Raw genomic sequence first — 18,452 nt, forward strand, 5'->3', positions numbered from 1 at the left:
ACCGGCCAGCAAAACAAATGGTGTGCTAGTGTGTGTAAGATCGAGCTTAGATAGCTCTATGCTTTAAGTCAGAAATTTGTGATGGTTATGGTTTGCATCAGATCTGCTATCTCTTTCTAGCAAAAGGTTTTTTTTGTCATGCGACTTGTAGCTTGTAGATGTTTCAACTGACCGCCCGATATGTCAGCCAACACTGTGACGAGGACGAGGAGTCATTTTCGGGTTAAATTACATTTTTCTCACTGGGCCCAGCACAGTTACTATGTATGTATGTATGTATGATCCCCATACCCGCAGGCAACTTGGTCCTGGAACACATGTGAGCGCTAGGTGAACAATTCGATCATCTTTTACTCCGTAATCTGTACACCCACGTGCATAAGTTTTTTTGCACGAATTTTAGTGCTACAAATACCGGTGCATATATCAAAATGGTTTCCCTCTTCCCTCCCCAAGCGCCAGAAATTTGTAGCGGATGTAGGGACACTTTGCATAGACGCCCTTGCTCCCATCACGTCACTGAGGGTATGGAGCGACGAGAAATTAATAAGCATGCCCCCTCAGTCGAACCTTCATTAGAGAAGCAGGCAATCCACAACTCACAGCGAACGACCAAGGGAACACCCTACCGCGTATATAATATGGTTGGCGTAGTTGTCTTCAGTGAAATGTATGAATGTTAGAGTGGATGTAAGGGTTATTTGAAATTTAAAAATGGAAAGCTCTCACCAAAAACACGATTCCTTCTAAAACGGCTCAATCCTAATCATCTCGTTATGTTCCACTCGAATCTTCATTTTTCTTGAATTCTTGTTTTGAATCTGTTTGATCAGCAGAACTCCCGGCAGCGGACATGGTATCCCACGATATACGGCAAGCTTCACATGACTCTGAAGTGGAACTGGGCCCAGCACAGTTACTATAATAATATTGACAAAAATCGATTTGTCTCATAATGCCGATTTTCAAAACGCAGAACCAAAAAAAATATATGGACGGATTTTGCTTTTTGCTCAAAGAAAAAAAAAGGAAAAGCTAAAATTGTCAATACATTTTCTAGCAGAAAAAAAATCTAAAATAAATAAAAATCATAAACTAAATAAAAACTCTAAAATTTAGAATAAAAGATATTGATAATTTTAAAATTGAGAAAATAAAATCAATCAGATATCCAGGGTGGCCAATCAAGTCGGGCAATCGAAAAAGTCGAAAAAAAGTCGGTAATTCGCCAAAATCCGCAAAAAATCGGGGAAAAGTCTGGAATTTAAGATTTTTTGTCAAAAAAGAGAAAAGTCGGCAATCCCAAGCATACTTGTATGAAAAATATTTTCTTTCTCTTGAATAATTTTGTAATATTTTGTACAATCTTTAAATTAAATTCATTCAATTAAATTCTTTAGTATCATACTTTAAGTTTAAGGTTCCTTTCAAAATTGCATTCTATTTGAGAATGAAAAGGCTATTTAAGACATTAAAAAAATGCATTTAACACAGATTTCTAAAATATTTTTTTCAATAAGGCCGTTGCAAATATGTCCCTCGACTCTGACCAAAGTCGAGGTGGGGGCTTAAAAATAAAAAAAGAATAAAAATTAAAATTACGAGCCATGGTTTCAACATTTTAATGAAAAAAGTGGTGTAAAATGCATTATACACCTGTCCAGTCGTTTTGCCATCATAAATTTCCAAAATATCTAAATATTGACATTTTTTTTTTATTTTTTTCGAAAAATAAAATTTTTGCGGTGCTGTACATTGGAATCAATACATTTTAAACAAGCCCAAACATGCTAAATATGATTATCAATGCAGAAAAATGCATTTTAGATTGTTTTCAGTTGATTAGATTACTATTTTCAAGGAAATTTTGAATTTTTTTTTGAAAAATATTTGTTTTGCCCCCTGATTTTTCAGACCAATTTCAAAGTAGGGAGGGTGACATAAACTTTGAAAAATATTTGCAACGGCCTAAAACAAACGATAAAAAAACAAGAGGTAATATCTAAATTAAATCAACCCGCTCGTGTGGATCAATCGGACCGCGCACTGAACTCACAATCCAGAGGTCAGGATTTTTTAAGTGTCAATATGGGAATTCGGTGCCTTCATCCCGTGCTATTCTCTCGACTCTAGATTAAGCTTGATTTTCAGCTATCGGCAAACTTTCATATTGAATAGAATTCAATCATTGTTCGTTTAGAAAGAAAAAAAAACTGTATTACGTTTTAAAAACATGAAACAAATATTGAAATTGCAAAAAAAGAATTTTTGATTTAAGTTTTTGCAATAATGTTTAAATTAGGCCGATGCAAATATTTTTAAAAGTTTTTGTCCCTCGGCTCTGGCCGGAGTCGAGGGGGGGTCAAAAAATATTATATATTATATTAAAATAACATGCCATAGTTTCAACATTTGAATGGAAAAAGTGTTTTAAAATGTATTTTACACTAGTTCAATTGTTTTCCAATAAAGGTTTTCAAAAAATGTAAAATTTGACGAAAACAAAAATTTTAGCGAAAAAAAAATTTTAGCGATAGTAGACATCGAAATTTTTCTAAAATTCAAAAGATTTTTAAATCAACCCAAACATGCTAAAAATGATTCTAAACGCAGGGGAATTCATTTTAAATTGATTTTAACTAATTGCAATTAAATTTTCATAAAAATATTGATGTTTTTTGAAAAAATATTTTTTTCGCCCCCTGATTTTTCGGGCCAACATTGAAGGGGGCGGGGGGGGGACAAAAACTTTAAATAAAATTTGTACCAGCCTTATGTCAAAATAAATAATTTGTTAGATTACAATTCTATCTTATTGAATTTTTCATTAAATAATATTAAAACAGTTTAATACAGACAACTAGATAAATCAATATTGATTCAACAACTTAATATCTTAATTCACAGAATCAAAAAGAGAATTGAATAAAAACATGTTTAAGATATTATTTTTAATTCTTTGAAAGCATGATCACAGCTATCATGTTTTAAGTGTTCTTCTTTTTTATTTATCTTGTTTAGTTTATGTTTTTTTTTTGTAGTATTTGGTCTATTCTACCACCTCTTATCATAACCTTTTTCCTTTCAAGTTTTTTTTCATGTTTTTAACAGTCACTTATTCAATTATGTGCATGACTTTCACATGTTCCGTTATAGAATGATACCATTATCATTAAAATTGTAAAAAATTCTTAGAAGCATAGTCTGGGCCATTACCAAAATTACTACCCCTAAAAAATATATATTTTTAAAAACATTGCATTTTTAGACAAGATCAGCAATGGAGCACTTCCATTCGAGCAGTTTTTGCTTTTTTCTACAATGTATTTGTTATGGAGCGAACTGTCAAAAACTGCTCGACTGCAGATGCTCCATAGAGCTTTATGACGTTTCGCGTACACACACTAGCGCACCATTTGATTTTGCTGGCCGGACAAAATTTAACCTCAATCTTTTTCGTGTACGTACACGCAATACATGCGCACATAGATAACTCTATTGGTTGAAAAAATATTGTTTGGCGAATTTTTAGACAAAGCCCGTCTAAAGGCGGGATTGGGTTGTAGAGGGTTAAAGAGTCTCCAACTCCAGCTCTCCAGAGAGATACGACTCCGCCGGCTCCGACTCCAAAAATAGCTGCCATTCAAAGTTGCTAAAAATTACCCGACTACGACTAAGACGTCATCTCCGATGTTTCATTCCCTTCACTCAAGCTCAAACGAATGTACTGTTAGTAAGTGAACATGACGCCATGATAGTTGGTACTGAACTGACTCTTTATTGTGACGGATGACATTTATGTGTGTGTATGTGTATAACAGTGTATAACATCTCCCCTTTCATAAAAAAAATGTTAAATTCAAACTAGAGGGGTGTGTCGCAAACAAAAAAAACTTAAACTACGTAATCCTCGAGCTTCTTGGGTCTCTTGATCTCCCTCTTCGGACGTTGGGTATCCGCTACTCTTTGTGACGTCGAATCCATACTTTCCTGTCCGGCTGGCGATCCCCGATCGAGCTCGGTGCCAACAGGCTGGCTGTTGCCCTCACGTTGCTTCTGCTGTCCGAGTGAGCGCCTATCCAATACTCCACCAGACTCTATGTCACGTTCCGTGATGTTGGGTTGCTCGGGACTTGTTTCCCGCCGGTGCTCTAATCTACCTTCACCGCTCACAGCTCTCCCGAAAGGCTTCACGTGAACAGCGCTTCTCCGTAGCACAGCTCCATCTGCAGCTCTCAGTTGCACCGACTTGTCCGGATGTTTCTGCAACACCACCGCTTTCTCCCACCGCTTGTCTGTATCGGGCCGTCGCTGAAACACTACTTCCTTTCCAACTTGAAGTTCCGGGAGCGGCTTCGTTGATCTGTCATAGCACTTCTTCACTTTCTTGCGATGTTCCACAATTTTGTCCGCTTCTGTTGGTTGGAAAATGTGTTTTAGCTTACTTGTCACCACCGGAATGCTGTTCCGAGTGCTCCTTCCAAGAAGGCGCTGCGTAGGGCTGCTTCCAATTTTGTTTGGTGTATTCCTTTGCTGTAACAACGCTTGCCAAAAGTCTTCTCCTGCCCGCGTCGTCTTCTTGAACAACCGCTTGACCTGCTTCACAGCAGATTCTGCTTTCCCGTTTCCGCTCTGGTGATACGGTGAAGAAGTGCTGTGTACAAACTCCCAATCCTGTGCAAATTTTCTAAAACTGGCGTTGTCAAACTGCGGCCCGTTATCGCTAACAACAACTTCCGGGACGCCATGTCTCGCGAAGTTCCGCTTACAGCACTCTACTATGGTTGCTGTGCTCGTGCTCTTCAGTATGTCGACCTCCACGAAGTCAGAATAACTGTCAGCGGTCACCAGCATTGTTGTTTTGCAACCTTCCATGCTTACTTCGCACAGGTCCAAATGCACACGCTGGAATGGGTACTTGGGTATCTCATGTGTGCTCATTGGGGGTGCACATTGGCTTGAACTGAACTCCATGCAGGCTTCGCAACTTTGGACAGCATTCGTCACTTGATCACTCATTCCTGGCCAAAACATTGACTCTCGGGCGGCTCTGAGCGTGTATTCTACTCCTTGATGAGCTCTATGTAGACGTTTCACGAACGTCTGGCGTAAAGTCTTTGGGATGAGTACCCGATCAGCCTTTAGTACCACGCCTTGCTGGACCGTCAGTTCATCCTTCATTGTGCGATACACAAGCAGCTCGTCGTCGATGTCCTCTTTCCGTTCGGGCCAACCTTCCGTCAGCACCTTCATCAGCTTCTGTAGAACCGGATCCTTTCTTGTCTCAGCAGCAATTTCTTGAAAACGACGATCTGACAGGTTGAGGCACTCCGCGAGGTTGATCTCCGCGAAGTATTCAAGCAGGCTCTCCGTGCTTTTGATGGCATAGATCTCAAACTCGTTGTCTACTCCTTCAGTTGATGCTCGTTTCGCCGTTCTGGACAACAGATCTGCCACGTGCATTTCGGAACCTTTCCGGTACGTAACAGTTACAACATACCGTTTCAACGCCAACATCATTCGCTGCAGTCTGATGGGGGCTGTGTGTATGGGCTTCTTGAATATCTCGACGAGCGGCTTGTGATCCGTCTCCACGACCACACCTGGCATTCCCACCACGTATTGCTCGAACCGTTTGCATGCAAACACTATCGCCAGACATTCTCGCTCAATACACGCATAATTGCTTTCGGCCTTTGTCAGCGTCCTTGATCCGTAAACTACTGGCTGTCCGTTTTGTAGTAGAACACAACCGACCCCTGCCTTGCTCGCATCACACTGGATGGTCAGCTTTTCCCTCCGGTCGAAGTAGCGCAGAACAGGTGCCGTAACTGCCAACTGTTTCAGCTGTTCGAATGAGCTCTCCGCCTGCTCGTTCCACACAAAATCTACATCCTGCTTGACCAAGTTTCTCAGTGGAGCACAAATTTCTGACAGCGACGGTAGAAACTTTCCCAGATACGTGGCCAATCCCAAGAACGTGTGGAGCTCCTTCTTGGATTTCGGTGACTCTATTTCCGCAACTGCTCTGACTTTCTGCGGATCCGGTTTCACACCTGTGTTCGTCAGAATGTGTCCGAAAAACGGCACTTCGGTCATCGCTAGCTTCATCTTGGATCTGTTGATCTTCAATCCTCTTTCTCGGAACCGAACCAATGCAGCTTTCAGATTCCTGTTGTGATCCTCTAATGCCTCTGTCATGGTGTCGCCTACGCCGTATATCAGTATATCGTCAGCGATGCAGCGCGTCCCTTTCAAGCCACAAATGATCTGCTGTTGTTCTTTTTGGAACATTTCGGGGGCTGCTGAAATCCCGAATGGCATCCGCATCCATCTGTAGGTTCCAAACGGTGTCCAGAACGTGGTCAGTTCCGAGCTGCTGTCATCTAACTTCAAATGCCAAAACCCGTTTTTCGCATCCAGGACAGAGAACACTTTTGCGTTCTGCAGATCTGGCAACATTTCTTCGACCGTTGGGATTTGTTGTCTGGTACGCTTGATCGCCGAGTTCAGTTCCGAAGGATCCAGACATAATCGCAGCTTACTGCCGCGCTTCACTAACACTAGGTTGCTGATCCACTCCGCATGTTTGTTCACCGGTTCAATAATGCCGCGCACTTCTAGGTCACTTATAGTCTTTTTCAGCTCTCCCATGTACGCCACTGGAATGCGCCTCGCCTTTTGCTGCACTGGGCGAACGCTTTCATCCACTTCTATTTTAAACTCACCGTCGAAGCAGCCATCTCCGTCAAACACGTCATCAAACTCCTTGACGATCGCCTCGCACGAGTTCTGCATCACTTCAACTGAGCCAACATGCTCCACTTTGATCACTCCCAAGGTTATGCAGGCCGACGCCGACAGCAGAGGCTTCTGTTTCGATTTCACCACCACAAAGCTAAGAACTTCTCGTTTTTGCTTCAACCGCACTGGAAGTTCCACTTTGCCAACAGGCACGATCACTTGCCCCCCGAAACAGCGCAGCTTCACTTTCGTCGGTGCCATCGACGGCTTTTTCACGCACTTGTGGAGGTCTCTCAAGCTAATGATGTTCACCATAGCCCCAGTGTCCGCCTGACACTTGAGCGTCGTTGCGTAGCCCGGCCCAACTTCCAGCGAGACGACGATCTTCATCTGACTTTTCGATTTCTTCTCCACACTGAAGATGTCCACAAAATTCGATTCTTCAATGTCCGAATCGTCGCTCTCACTGGAAGTTGTTTCTTCTTCCACCTTTCGGACAGTGCCTCTTCTTTGCCGTTTCTTCAGCTTGGGTGCCTTCTTAAACTTCGGGCCAGATTTACACACACTCTCAAAGTGGTTCATTCTTCCACACTTTCTGAACTTCTTGCCCCAGGCTGGACATTCTTCCTTCTTCCTGCCGTGCAGACTTCCACAGAAGAAGCAGTTCTTCGTCAACCGTTTTGTTGTCGTCACTTTCAGCGCAGACTTCGAGCCTCCCTCTCCCGGGTCGCAGTGGAGCTGGTCGTAGGCCTCCACCAACTCGTCGATCTTCTTCTCTGCGTTGGCCTTGTCCACCATTTGTTCCAGAGAGAGAGCTTCATCTCTCAGCAGCTGCTTCCGGAGCTCACTGTTACGGATTCCCTTCACGAATTGTTCCTTCAACTCTTCTTTCTGCTCCGCTGCTCCGAACGCGCAGTGCTTCACTTTGTTTCTCAACCGTTTCAAGAAATCATCGTAACTTTCTTCGGGCAGCTGCTTCATGTTACGAAACTCGGTGCGCTCCGTTCGCTTCTCTCGCTGTGGTGTCAACTTCAGCTCCAACTTTTGCAAGATGGCGGCCGTTGACTTCTTTTCCTCCTCTGTCAGGCCCAGGTCATGGAGCAGCAAAATCGCTTTTGGGCCCAGAACGGACATCAGGATGGCAACCTGTGTCTCCGCGGCCTTCAGTGGCAATCGCATAATATCCCCAATGCGCTTTAAACGTCTTGAAGGACTCCTCCTGCTCCTCTCCGAGCTGCAGCGGCGACGGGACCGGAATGTTGCTCATCTTGCTGAACCTCGGCCGTTTTGCCGTTTTGCACCAACTTTCACTGGGGTTCGACTCGATTTCTTGATGTTTTCTTGCGCGACGCGTTCTCGCGACGAAGAAATTCGTTTTTTTTTTCGCGAAATTTAAGTCACTTCTGACACCATGTTAGTAAGTGAACATGACGCCATGATAGTTGGTACTGAACTGACTCTTTATTGTGACGGATGACATTTATGTGTGTGTATGTGTATAACAGTGTATAACATGTACCATCTGACTCCACAGTTTTGACCCTGTAGAAAATAAGTTTGTTATGGACAGCTACAAATTTTCACGAAATGTATAATTTCCATTCTAGTCCACTTGCACGCGCTCTATGGCCGGCATTTAAACTGCAATCAATTCTGGAGTTTTTTTTTTAAAGGTCCAATAAACCAAATTTCCAGTATTTGCTTTTTGGGTGTTTTTGAAACCGCCTTGAGTCAGGGGTATTTAAGAACACCCAAAAAGCAAAAACTGAAAATTTGGTTTATTGGACCTTTTCAAAAAAAAACTCCAGAATTGTTTAACTCATATGAATACTACATTAAATCTTGCAATAAATAGGTTTATTTAGATTCTGAATTTTATGTCTAAAACTCAGCCGATCTGCACCCACTGTCCGATTCGCTCTCTCTTCTCTCCTAGCTTCTCTCTAACCTCAACGTCTCGCTCCAAAGAACCTGCCATTCGCGGGAGATCTTCCTCAACTCAGCAACCAAACCGCGCGCGATCACGGTTCGTTCCCTTCCCTCAACCGATCGTCGACCATCACCACGCGAGGGGGGTCTCAACCGCTCTCACCACGTTCCGGCCGCCACAGTCGAGTCCGAACGGTGCACGTGAGCGCACCTGTTTGCGTCTGCTGCTGCTCTCTCTCTCTGCGCGGAGCGCTCAGCTGATTTCGGTTACCGTTATAAAATCCCTTCTTGGTTCGTTTGAACGTGTGTGCGCGCGGTTTGTGACCAGTGTGTGTGTGGTGAATGTCAAGCCCCCCGATCGAAGGTGGCCGCGGCGATCCCTAATTTGGATTTGTTTTGGTTTGGTGAATGTGGTGAGGAAGAGCAAGACGACGACGAAGAAACCTTGTGGTGACCTCTCTCTCAGGGCCTGCTTTGTGTTTTAGAGTGTCAAAGACGGGAATAGACTGAGAGATTTTTGAGGTTTTTTTTTTGGGATGTTTTCCTTTGTCGTGTATTGCGTGTGTCGTGTGGTGTGACACTTGTACGTACGGCGATAACGGAAGAAGGTGAGAGCGGAGTTCGTCGCCTACTGCCGTTGGAGGTCACCCGTGTTGAACGAGCTGTCGGGGTCACCTTAATGTCAAAAGTTACGGCTTTGGAGAAGAAAGAAACCGATTCGTGAACACATCTTGTGAGGAAGCAACAAGCAGAGTGTAAGGCAGAGGAAGCTGGAACCTTCTGGGACAACAACAACAACCTGATCGTGACCTACTGCGTCTAGTTCTTCGGTGCATGAACAGAGGGAAGAACTTCAGAAACCTTGAGCGCGTAACAGTTGTTTGAAGCCTGGAAGGAAGCGATCGCGAAGCTGAAACACAACACAACGGGAAGATTTCCTGGAGCACTTGCAGCCGAACACGGGCACTTGAATCAAGGCCTCTCCGCGCCGAAGCTCAAGAAGCGGTAAGTCTTTGGGTGTGCGCTCGCGGGATCGGTTTAATATGCTATTTTTTTTAATGATAGAGTAGCAGCTGCGGCCGGGCTTCCTTCCTTATTTTCCTGCCATTTGCTACCTTGCACATAGACTAAATCTGTTCCCCCCTCCTCGATACATACGGGCAGGCTCGCATATGTTGCCCGCTGGAATGTGGAGGAGAGTCCGCAACATATCGATCGAACCACGATGGGGAAACTGGTTCAGCTTGCGCAATGTTCTGCTGTTCAGCGGCACTAGCCCGGGAGGTTTGCCGATCAGAACCAGAAGATCGCGCAAATTCCGGTACTTTGGTAATTACCGAAGATCGAGTAGGGTTGCGGACCTCCTCAGGTCTGAAGAATTGACTTCTAGAAGATTTAATTTTAATTTCATTTTAAACATTCTCTTAGAAGTGTACGGTTGACAGTTGGTTTGACGTTTAGCTACACGTTATTTTTGAATTACACGTTTGCTTTTAAATTTCAGAAAATTGCTAACCTATAGTTTTTTATTTCCACCATCGTATCAATAATAAGATGATCAATTGAGTTGCGGCTTGCGATTACCCTTAACCTATATTCCAGTGAGCTCTCCCCGCTTATCAAAACACAACATTTTCAACTCGTTATCGTGCGAGGGGGGGTCGTTCCCGAAGGGTCCATCGGATTTACGAGATTCATCCACCGTCAACAACAACAAAACCCTTTTTTTTGCTCGTTCGACTACGATACGTATCATTACATCCGTTGGTCGGTGCCTTAATTATGGGTAATCTCCCCCAGCGAAGATGGGCCATCCCATCTGGAATGTGGCCGCGACCCTACACGTCGTCGTCTTGGTGGACACGACGCCATTCCTGGGATAACTTACTTTTGCGATGGAACGTAAGAAACGACCATCCTCCCTAACCTTTAGCCATGATGCCTCCGACTGAGTACTTGTTATAACTTCATCTAGTGAGCGTCATTAGCCCACATCATATCACGGGAGAATCTTCCTGGAAGACAAGATAGTGTGGTCTAGGGCCTTGGGGACGGTAACGAGAAGTTGCTTTGAGCTAAATTGTACAAATAGTTTTCCATTTGGCATTTTCCAAATTTGACAACGTAGGTCATCATAATTTGTAATAGAATAGACTTGCATTATTTTAATTGTATATTTAAATAAATAAACCTGTCAAACAGCACTGTTATTACAATTTACAACCCAACCCCGCCTTTAGACCAATTTTTGATCTTTAACCAATTTTTGATCTTTATAAAGCATTGGAAAGAAGAGGTACACAGAAAAAAAATCATGGTAATATTATCTCTTATGTCAGAAAAAAATGTGTAATTTTACCTCTGAAAATGTGTAATTTTATCATTCAGTCTAAATTGAGGTAAAATTACATCATAAAAGGGGTAAAATTCAACATTCTTAAATGAAACCTTCCACATTTACACAATTGTTTTACTGTGTATTAAATTTTTAGAAATTTATTGGTTGGAAGTTTTACTTGCTTTATGTAACTTGGCCAATGTTTTTAAAAATGTATTTTTTTAGGGGTAAACTTAAGCTGTGTTTTTTTCTAACATTTCCTATATTTTAAGTAAAAAAGAAGTATGCAGTATTTTTTCTAGTGTCCCAGACTATGCCTCTGTGCATTTTTTTTTACAATTTAAACGTGAAAAACAAGCAAAAAATTGAAAAAGTGACTGTAAAAACCGGAGGTGGTAGAATAGGCCAAATACTACCCAAAACAAACATAAACTAAACAAGATAAATGCAAATTAAAATACTAAAAATGAAACAAGAAAAACATAAAACAAGAGATGTAATTTTTTTCGTAGAACAAAAGTTGCTCAAAATTACCTCCTGAACACGGGAAAAATAAAAATTTTCGAAAAAAAATTGGGCTTTTAAAGGTTAAATTATACTGAAATTTTCAAAAGCTACACAGAAAAAATCATGGTAATATAATATTATGTCAAAAAAAATGTGTAATTTTACCTCTGAAAATGTGTAATTTTATCACTTTTCTGCTGTAATGTCGCTTTTTCAGTCTTAATTGAGGTAAAATTACATCATAAAGGAGGAAATATTCAACTTTCCAAAATTAAACCTTCCAAATTTACACAATTGTTTTACTGTGTACTTAAAAGTTATCTGAATTTGGTATTTGGTGGTTTCAAATAGGTATTTTTCAAACTATTTGACAAACTTTTGATTGTTTCGATGTTTCAAATAGGTATTTTTTCAAGATAATTGACCAAATTTCGTTTTTTTTCGACATATAAAAATATATATTTTAAGATAATTGACCAGATTTACTTTTTGTCGATATTTGATAAAATTCAGTTTTTCGTTGTTTTGAATAGGTATTTTCTATGATATTTGACCAAATTTCGTTTTTTTTGTTTTTAATAGGTATTTCAAATAGGTAGTTTATTTTTTTTACAAATTTAATTTTTTTTTCAATGTTTTTGAATTTTGTTTTTTTTTGCTATTTCGAATAGATATTTTTCAAGATATTTGGCCAAATTTCGAATTCTTTTAAGTTTTCAATATCGAAATTTGGTAAAATATTTTGAAAAATACCTATTTAGGTATTTTTCAAGATATTTGACCAAATTTCGAATTTGTTCAATGTTTTCAATAGATTTTTTGATGATATTTGACCAAATTTCGATGTATTTTCATGGTGTTTTTAATAGGTATTTTTCAAACTATTTGACAAAATTTTGATTGTTTCGATGTTTCAAATAGGTATTTTTTCAAGATATTTGACAAAATTTCGTTTTCTTTTCGCTGTTTTGAATAGGTATTATTTTTCATTTATGAACAAATTGAAATTTTGCTTTTCGCTGTTTCAAGTGCGAGTTTTTTCAAGGTATTTGACCAAATTTGATTTTTTTTTATGTTTTTAATAGCTATTTTTCAAGATATTTGACCAAATTACGATTTTTTTCGATGTTTCAAATAGGTATTTTTTAAAGATATTTGACCAAATTTATTTTTTTAGCTGTTTCAAGGAGGTACTTTTTAAAGATATTTTACCAAATTTAGATTTTTTCCGATATTTCAAAAAGGATTTTTTTTAGATATTTGACCCCAAATTTAATTTTTTTAGCTGTTTCAAGGAGGTATTTCTAAAGATATTTTACCAAATTTAGATTTTTTTCGATATTTCAAAAAGGTATTTTTCAAGATATTTGACAAAATTTAGATTTTTTTTCGCTGTTTTGAATAGGTATTATTTTTCAATTATGAACAAATTGAAATTTTGCTTTTCGCTGTTGCAAATGCGATTTTTTTCAAGATATTTGACCAAATTTGATTTTTTTTATGTTTTTAGTAGGTATTTTTCAAGATATTTGACCAAATTACGATGTTTTCGATATTTCAAATAGGTATTTTTCAAGATATTTGACCAAATTTAATTTTTTTTAGCTGTCTCAAGGTGGCATTTTTAAAGATATTTCACCAAATTTAGATTTTTTTCCGATATTTCAAAAAGGAATTTTTGAAGATATTTGACCAAATTTAATTTATTCAAATGCGATTTTTTTTTCAAGATATTTGACCAAAATTCGAACTTTCGAACTTTCGAACTTCGAACTTCAACAGCCCAGTTAAATATAAATATTCATTGAAAAAAAAACTTTTACCTGGTCTGGTTGAAAGAAATGTGAATAACTTTCCAGTCGCATTTTTTTTTTCAAAAATAAATTATCAGGGTGGCTACTCAAATCCCATTTTAGAATTCCCAATTTTTTTTCACGACTTTTCCAGACCCTCCAATGGAAGGCATTTCTTACCGAAACAATGATCACAATTTTTTCCAGAACTTTTTTTTGCGGTTTTTGGGTGAATCCCAGGTTTTTCCCGATTTTTCCGATGTCCTAACTTTGAGCGGCCACCCTAAATATTCTATACTGCTCCGTGGTTGAGAAATTTGGTCTTTTTTGGTCCACGGGAACACATTAAAAAAACAAATTACGGGTTTTTAGAATTTTAATCTTTGTGAAAACAGATCTGTAGACAGATCTAATACTTGTCTTCAGAAAGAAAGGCAAAAAGGAAATAAAAAATGTTTTTTTTTGCGTGTGAATATTTTATCCTCATTATAATTTTCAACTTTGCTGTATTGGTGTCTACAATATCAGAAAATCAGAAATTATTGTACAAAATTATGCCTAATTAAAGCCAAATGAAAATAACATTAAAAGCAATTTTCAGCGATATTTGAAAGACTGTAAATTTTATTTCTTTATTGATTTTTCTAGTCATTTTGATAAGGTATGACAGAAATTTCATTTTTGTTTTTTTATTCATTCCAAAATGTTATTCCTACATTTGCTTGAAATATGTTGTAGGGTTTTTTACGAAATTTTTGTTCGTCGTTAGCAAGATATTTTGAAAAATAATAATTGCAAAACAACTGGACTCGTGTAAAATACTTTTGAAACACTTGTTTAATTGAATTGTTTTATTTTAAATTTTTGATAAATAATTATTTTTTTTATCGGTGATGATCACCTCAGATTTAATTCCAGAGAATATCCGAAAAGTTTCTTCAAATTTGCTTTTCAATGTATCATATTTGACCAATAATTTTGACAGAACAGGGTTTTGACAGGAAGTAAAATATTTAAAAATGCATTTTTTTGTCCGATTTACAAAGCCATATTTTTGAAATTTTTGATTTCTTTGTAAATTTTATTTTAAAATCAGATTTAACTTTAAATTGGTTAAAATAACTTTAATAAAGAGTTTCTTAAAATATTGCTTTAATTTGAAAAAAAAAAATTAACTCATTCCAAACTATGCTTTGCCATTCAGACTTATTTTTCAATTTTACGATGATAATTTTAGCAAGGATGTGACCAAAGTTCCCCCATCATAATTAGCGACAGCAATTTCCAGCGATCTTCCTCTATGTCGAACCCATCTCCAGCTCCATTCCCTCACGTCAACGCGGATGTACTCACGCGCGGTAAAATAATTAGCCTCGCTAATTATTGCCCCATTCCTAGATCAACCCGTTGACAGAACATCTCCCTCCTCTTCTGCGCTAATCGCTAATATCGTGTGACCACCAATCCAATCTAGAGCTGCGCTTTTCAAAGAAGAAATCCCGTTCTTGGGCGCAAATTGTCCAAGCCCCTGGTTTGTCATGTCACCACCACCATGTGTGAGAAAAAAAAAGAATCTAAATCAAGAATTAGCGGTTCTCTGCGCCCTTCCGGATAAGCGTGTGTGTGCACACTGTGTATAATCACTTGATTAGTGACGGATCGGGCGCTGGCAACACTGCCAAAGGAGGAGGGGGCGGAGTAGCTAAGCGAATTGTCCCCCCTGCGAACAATTGCAGCGAAATTATGGGGGAAGAGCAAAAAAAAAAAGTGGTACGGTTGCTTACACGCTGATTGTAGATTAGGTGGGAGGGCAGTGGAAGTTGTTTCATTTCCGTGTTGGAGGTTTTTGAAACAATTTCTCTACATGGCACTTTAAAAATTACTATTTTTTCTTGCCAAAATCGAAAAAATCAGTCATTTATTAAAATAATGTCGGTTTGGACAAAAAAAGTGATTTTGAATAAGAGTGTACATTGACAGTTTTGACAGATTGACAGTTTGACAGAATCACAGTTTAACAGATTGACAGTTTTTGTACTTACCATAACGCCTTCGATTACGCCACTTACCGTTAGATCACTTCACTTCAAAGTGACTTTTCATTTCGTCTTAGAACTTAGATTTTGAAGTCCGTAATAGAAAGGTCACATTACATTACATTGAAATGCTGGCTTATGATGGTTTGTATTTTATTTCAAATTTCTAAAGTAGCTGTATATAAAGGTTTTCAATATCAGCAGAATTTTTAATTGATGTAGGACTACGCAATATTCGTATTTAAATGACGTGGGACTACGTTAATTTTAGTTTAATTCTAAAAAACATGTACTTTTTTAGCGATACAATGCAACACTTTTCATTTCCGTTGCACTAATCTAAACCACCATTCCCATACTCTCTAGGCCACGGTTGATCAAATCTGGCAGCACTAAATGTAAATCAACCGCTCTGACATTTGCCTGCAACAAACGCCAGCTTACATGACTCCTCTGTCTGTGGTTGCTTTTGGAGGCTACTTTGGGTAGTATATTCCGGACCGAGCTCACTTGACCTCGCCGCCGCCACTCGCAAGATCTGCTTGATTTGTGGCTGCGGAAGACTAACTTTTAACGTTTCGCACATTCTCTTGCTCGAAAACAAAAAACAAACCTCATCACCACCCAAGTGATTCATTCCACAGTTCACTTGTTTCACTTTTTTTGTCTACAACTACCTTCTGCGACTTTGTTTTCTACCCTTCTTCTACTTTTACTAACCTCACTTTTCGTCTCTTTGGCTTCATTTCTGATGTTGATGCTGCTCTTAATTCACCTCGAAACGAAAAAGAAGAAGCGAAAAACACATCAAAGTGGCTGTAAGAGAGACCCACCGCGCGCAGCATAAGACTCTCGCCCTCGATTCTTGATTGTTTTCCACTACTGGGTTTGAGTTGAGGCGCCCTCTTTGATTTCCTCCGCGCTGACGCCAGGTGGCGCCCGGGAATTTCGCGCGGGGAACCTTTCTAGTCGTTGTCGTTGCTCTCGATTTCGCCTTGGGAGACTTTTTTCGAAATTACAAATTCAAATTTGCAACTAATTGGAATTTCGGTTTCAAGTTTGAACTAATTTAACACATATTTTTTGGATTTTTTTTTTCAGTTTTTCGTGAAAAACTAAATTTTTAATGTTTGACTGAAGTGGATCCTAAACATCGGCAGATTTAAAATATTTGACTGCAGTGGACCCTCAACTCCATTTCCATTGTCTCCATTTTTTGTACTTGTTGGCATTGTTAGACAGTGTCATTTATTCCAAGCATAAAAAAAATTACGAATTAATTGTTCATCTGTTAAAATTCATAGTTATGTGAAGTGGACCCTTAATAACAAAAAAAAAACAATATTTGCAGTGGGCACTTGACCAAATTTTCCATTACCTTAATTTACTAATATTTCCTAACGAAATCTTTTAAATAGAATTATTCATGAAACATGTGTTTAAATTTATTCAACTTGAATGAATCAAAAACTAATTATAAAAACTCTAATATTCAACTTCAGTGGACCTTTAACTTCACAAGTTTGAAAAAAAACATAATATTTTATTACTAATAACTACATTTTTCAAAAATCGACTGAATTTGAATGATTCTTATATTGAAAATATAAATATATTGACTGCAGTGCACCCTTAACTCCACTTCCACTTCTCTATTTTTTAATATGTTGGCTTTGTTAGACAATGTGAAAACCTAGGTGCAAACTTCGATTAAGTTGCTTAATAAACTTACTTTAAAAAATCGTGTTTATTTGAAGTGGACCCTTAAACCAAAAACTCAATATTTGCAGTGCACCCTTAACTATTTTTTGTAAATTACAGAATACACTGAGGTTTTATCGTATACAAGTTTTTTTGTTAACAGAATTATTCATCTTAAAAGTGTTGAAAATTATTTGAATATTTCTAAAGTTTTTATTAAAAAAAAAACATAATTTGTTTAAAAAAATGAATAATTAACTACTTTTTATGTCGATAAAAATTAAATTGAAAAGAGATTAATTATTCACTTTATGTCACCAAAACTTAAAAATAAATTATATTATTATTCTGTAGTGGACCCTTAACATTTTCAATATCCTAAATCTCACTTTGTGCAGTGGTCCTTTAACCCTATTTTGCAGAGATAATTACGTGCATTTATTTTAATTGTTTGATCAAGTGTTATAAAAAACACACATTTTACAAACTCTGACTGATATTGCTATCCAAAATACAAATTTTTAACGACTAAAAAATAATGTTTAAAATCAATATGTTTTCAAAAATAATTTTAATTTGAAGTGGACTCCCACAGGACACAATATTTGCAGTGGACCCATAAATCCACTTGTAGTAGAAGAATATATATTTAAATTTAATCGTTAGCTTAAACTATTCATGTCAAAATGTGTTCAAAATTATTCTGCTTAAATGAATCAAAAACTCGAATATTTTACTTCAGTGGATCGTTAACTTCTTATGTACTTCAAAAAATGAAAAAATGTACTTCCTTTTCGTCTTGTTAGCTTTTTGCATTTTTTTGAAAATGCTCAATTTTTTTTACAAAACTACGTATTTTCGAAAAAAAACATAGTCAAAATTTCAGTTTTTACAATATGGGTATCAAACGATTGGGATTTTTTTTTAAATTTCGAATATAATAACAACATTTTTTGAAAATACTCAAAATTTTCAAAAAACAACGTAGTTTTGAAAAAAATACTCTTTATTTCAGTTTTTACAATATGGGTATCAAACGATCGGGATTTTTTCATACATTTCGAATGTAATAACAACACATTTTGAAAACACTCAAAACATTCACAAATCTACGTTTTTCGAAAAAAAATACTCAAAATTTCAGTTTTTACAATATGGGTATCAAACGATCAGGATTTTTTTCATACATTTCGAATGTAATAACAAAATTTTTTGAAAATGCTCAAAATTTTCACAAAACTACGTATTTTCGAAAAACTACTCAAAATTTTTTACACATTTCGAAAATAATAACGCAAATTTGAGAAAACACTCCAAATTTTCACTATACTATATACTATTTTTGAAAAAAATACACAAATTATTTTTAAAGTATTTTCAAAAAATATTATTATTTTATTCGAA

General features: G+C 37.7%; 2 protein-coding genes across 2 annotated transcripts in view; one reads left to right on the forward strand and one right to left on the reverse strand.

Annotated features, from left to right (window-relative positions):
* Positions 1-3,894: 3,894 nt before the first annotated feature.
* On the reverse strand, positions 3,895-7,923 carry LOC120431326 (uncharacterized protein K02A2.6-like). The gene has a single exon (XM_039596461.1). The coding sequence runs from the start codon at positions 7,921-7,923 to the stop codon at positions 3,895-3,897; it is 4,029 nt and encodes a 1,342-aa protein (XP_039452395.1).
* A 1,101-nt stretch (positions 7,924-9,024) lies between these two features.
* Positions 9,025-18,452, forward strand: part of LOC120430698 (uncharacterized) — a 131,810-nt gene continuing 122,382 nt past the window's right edge. Inside the window, exon 1 of the mRNA XM_039595812.2 lies at positions 9,025-9,678. The gene's annotated coding sequence lies outside the window, so the exon portion shown is untranslated. The remainder of the gene's footprint in view (positions 9,679-18,452) is intronic.

This window comes from Culex pipiens, chromosome 1, assembly GCF_016801865.2.
Source record: "Culex pipiens pallens isolate TS chromosome 1, TS_CPP_V2, whole genome shotgun sequence".
Lineage (NCBI taxonomy): Eukaryota > Metazoa > Arthropoda > Insecta > Diptera > Culicidae > Culex > Culex pipiens.

What these genes read in the sequence shown, in the direction of transcription:
- LOC120431326 (XM_039596461.1), bottom strand. Translation starts at nt 7,923, where the DNA reads ATGCGATTGCCACTGAAGGCCGCGGAGACACAGGTTGCCATCCTGATG.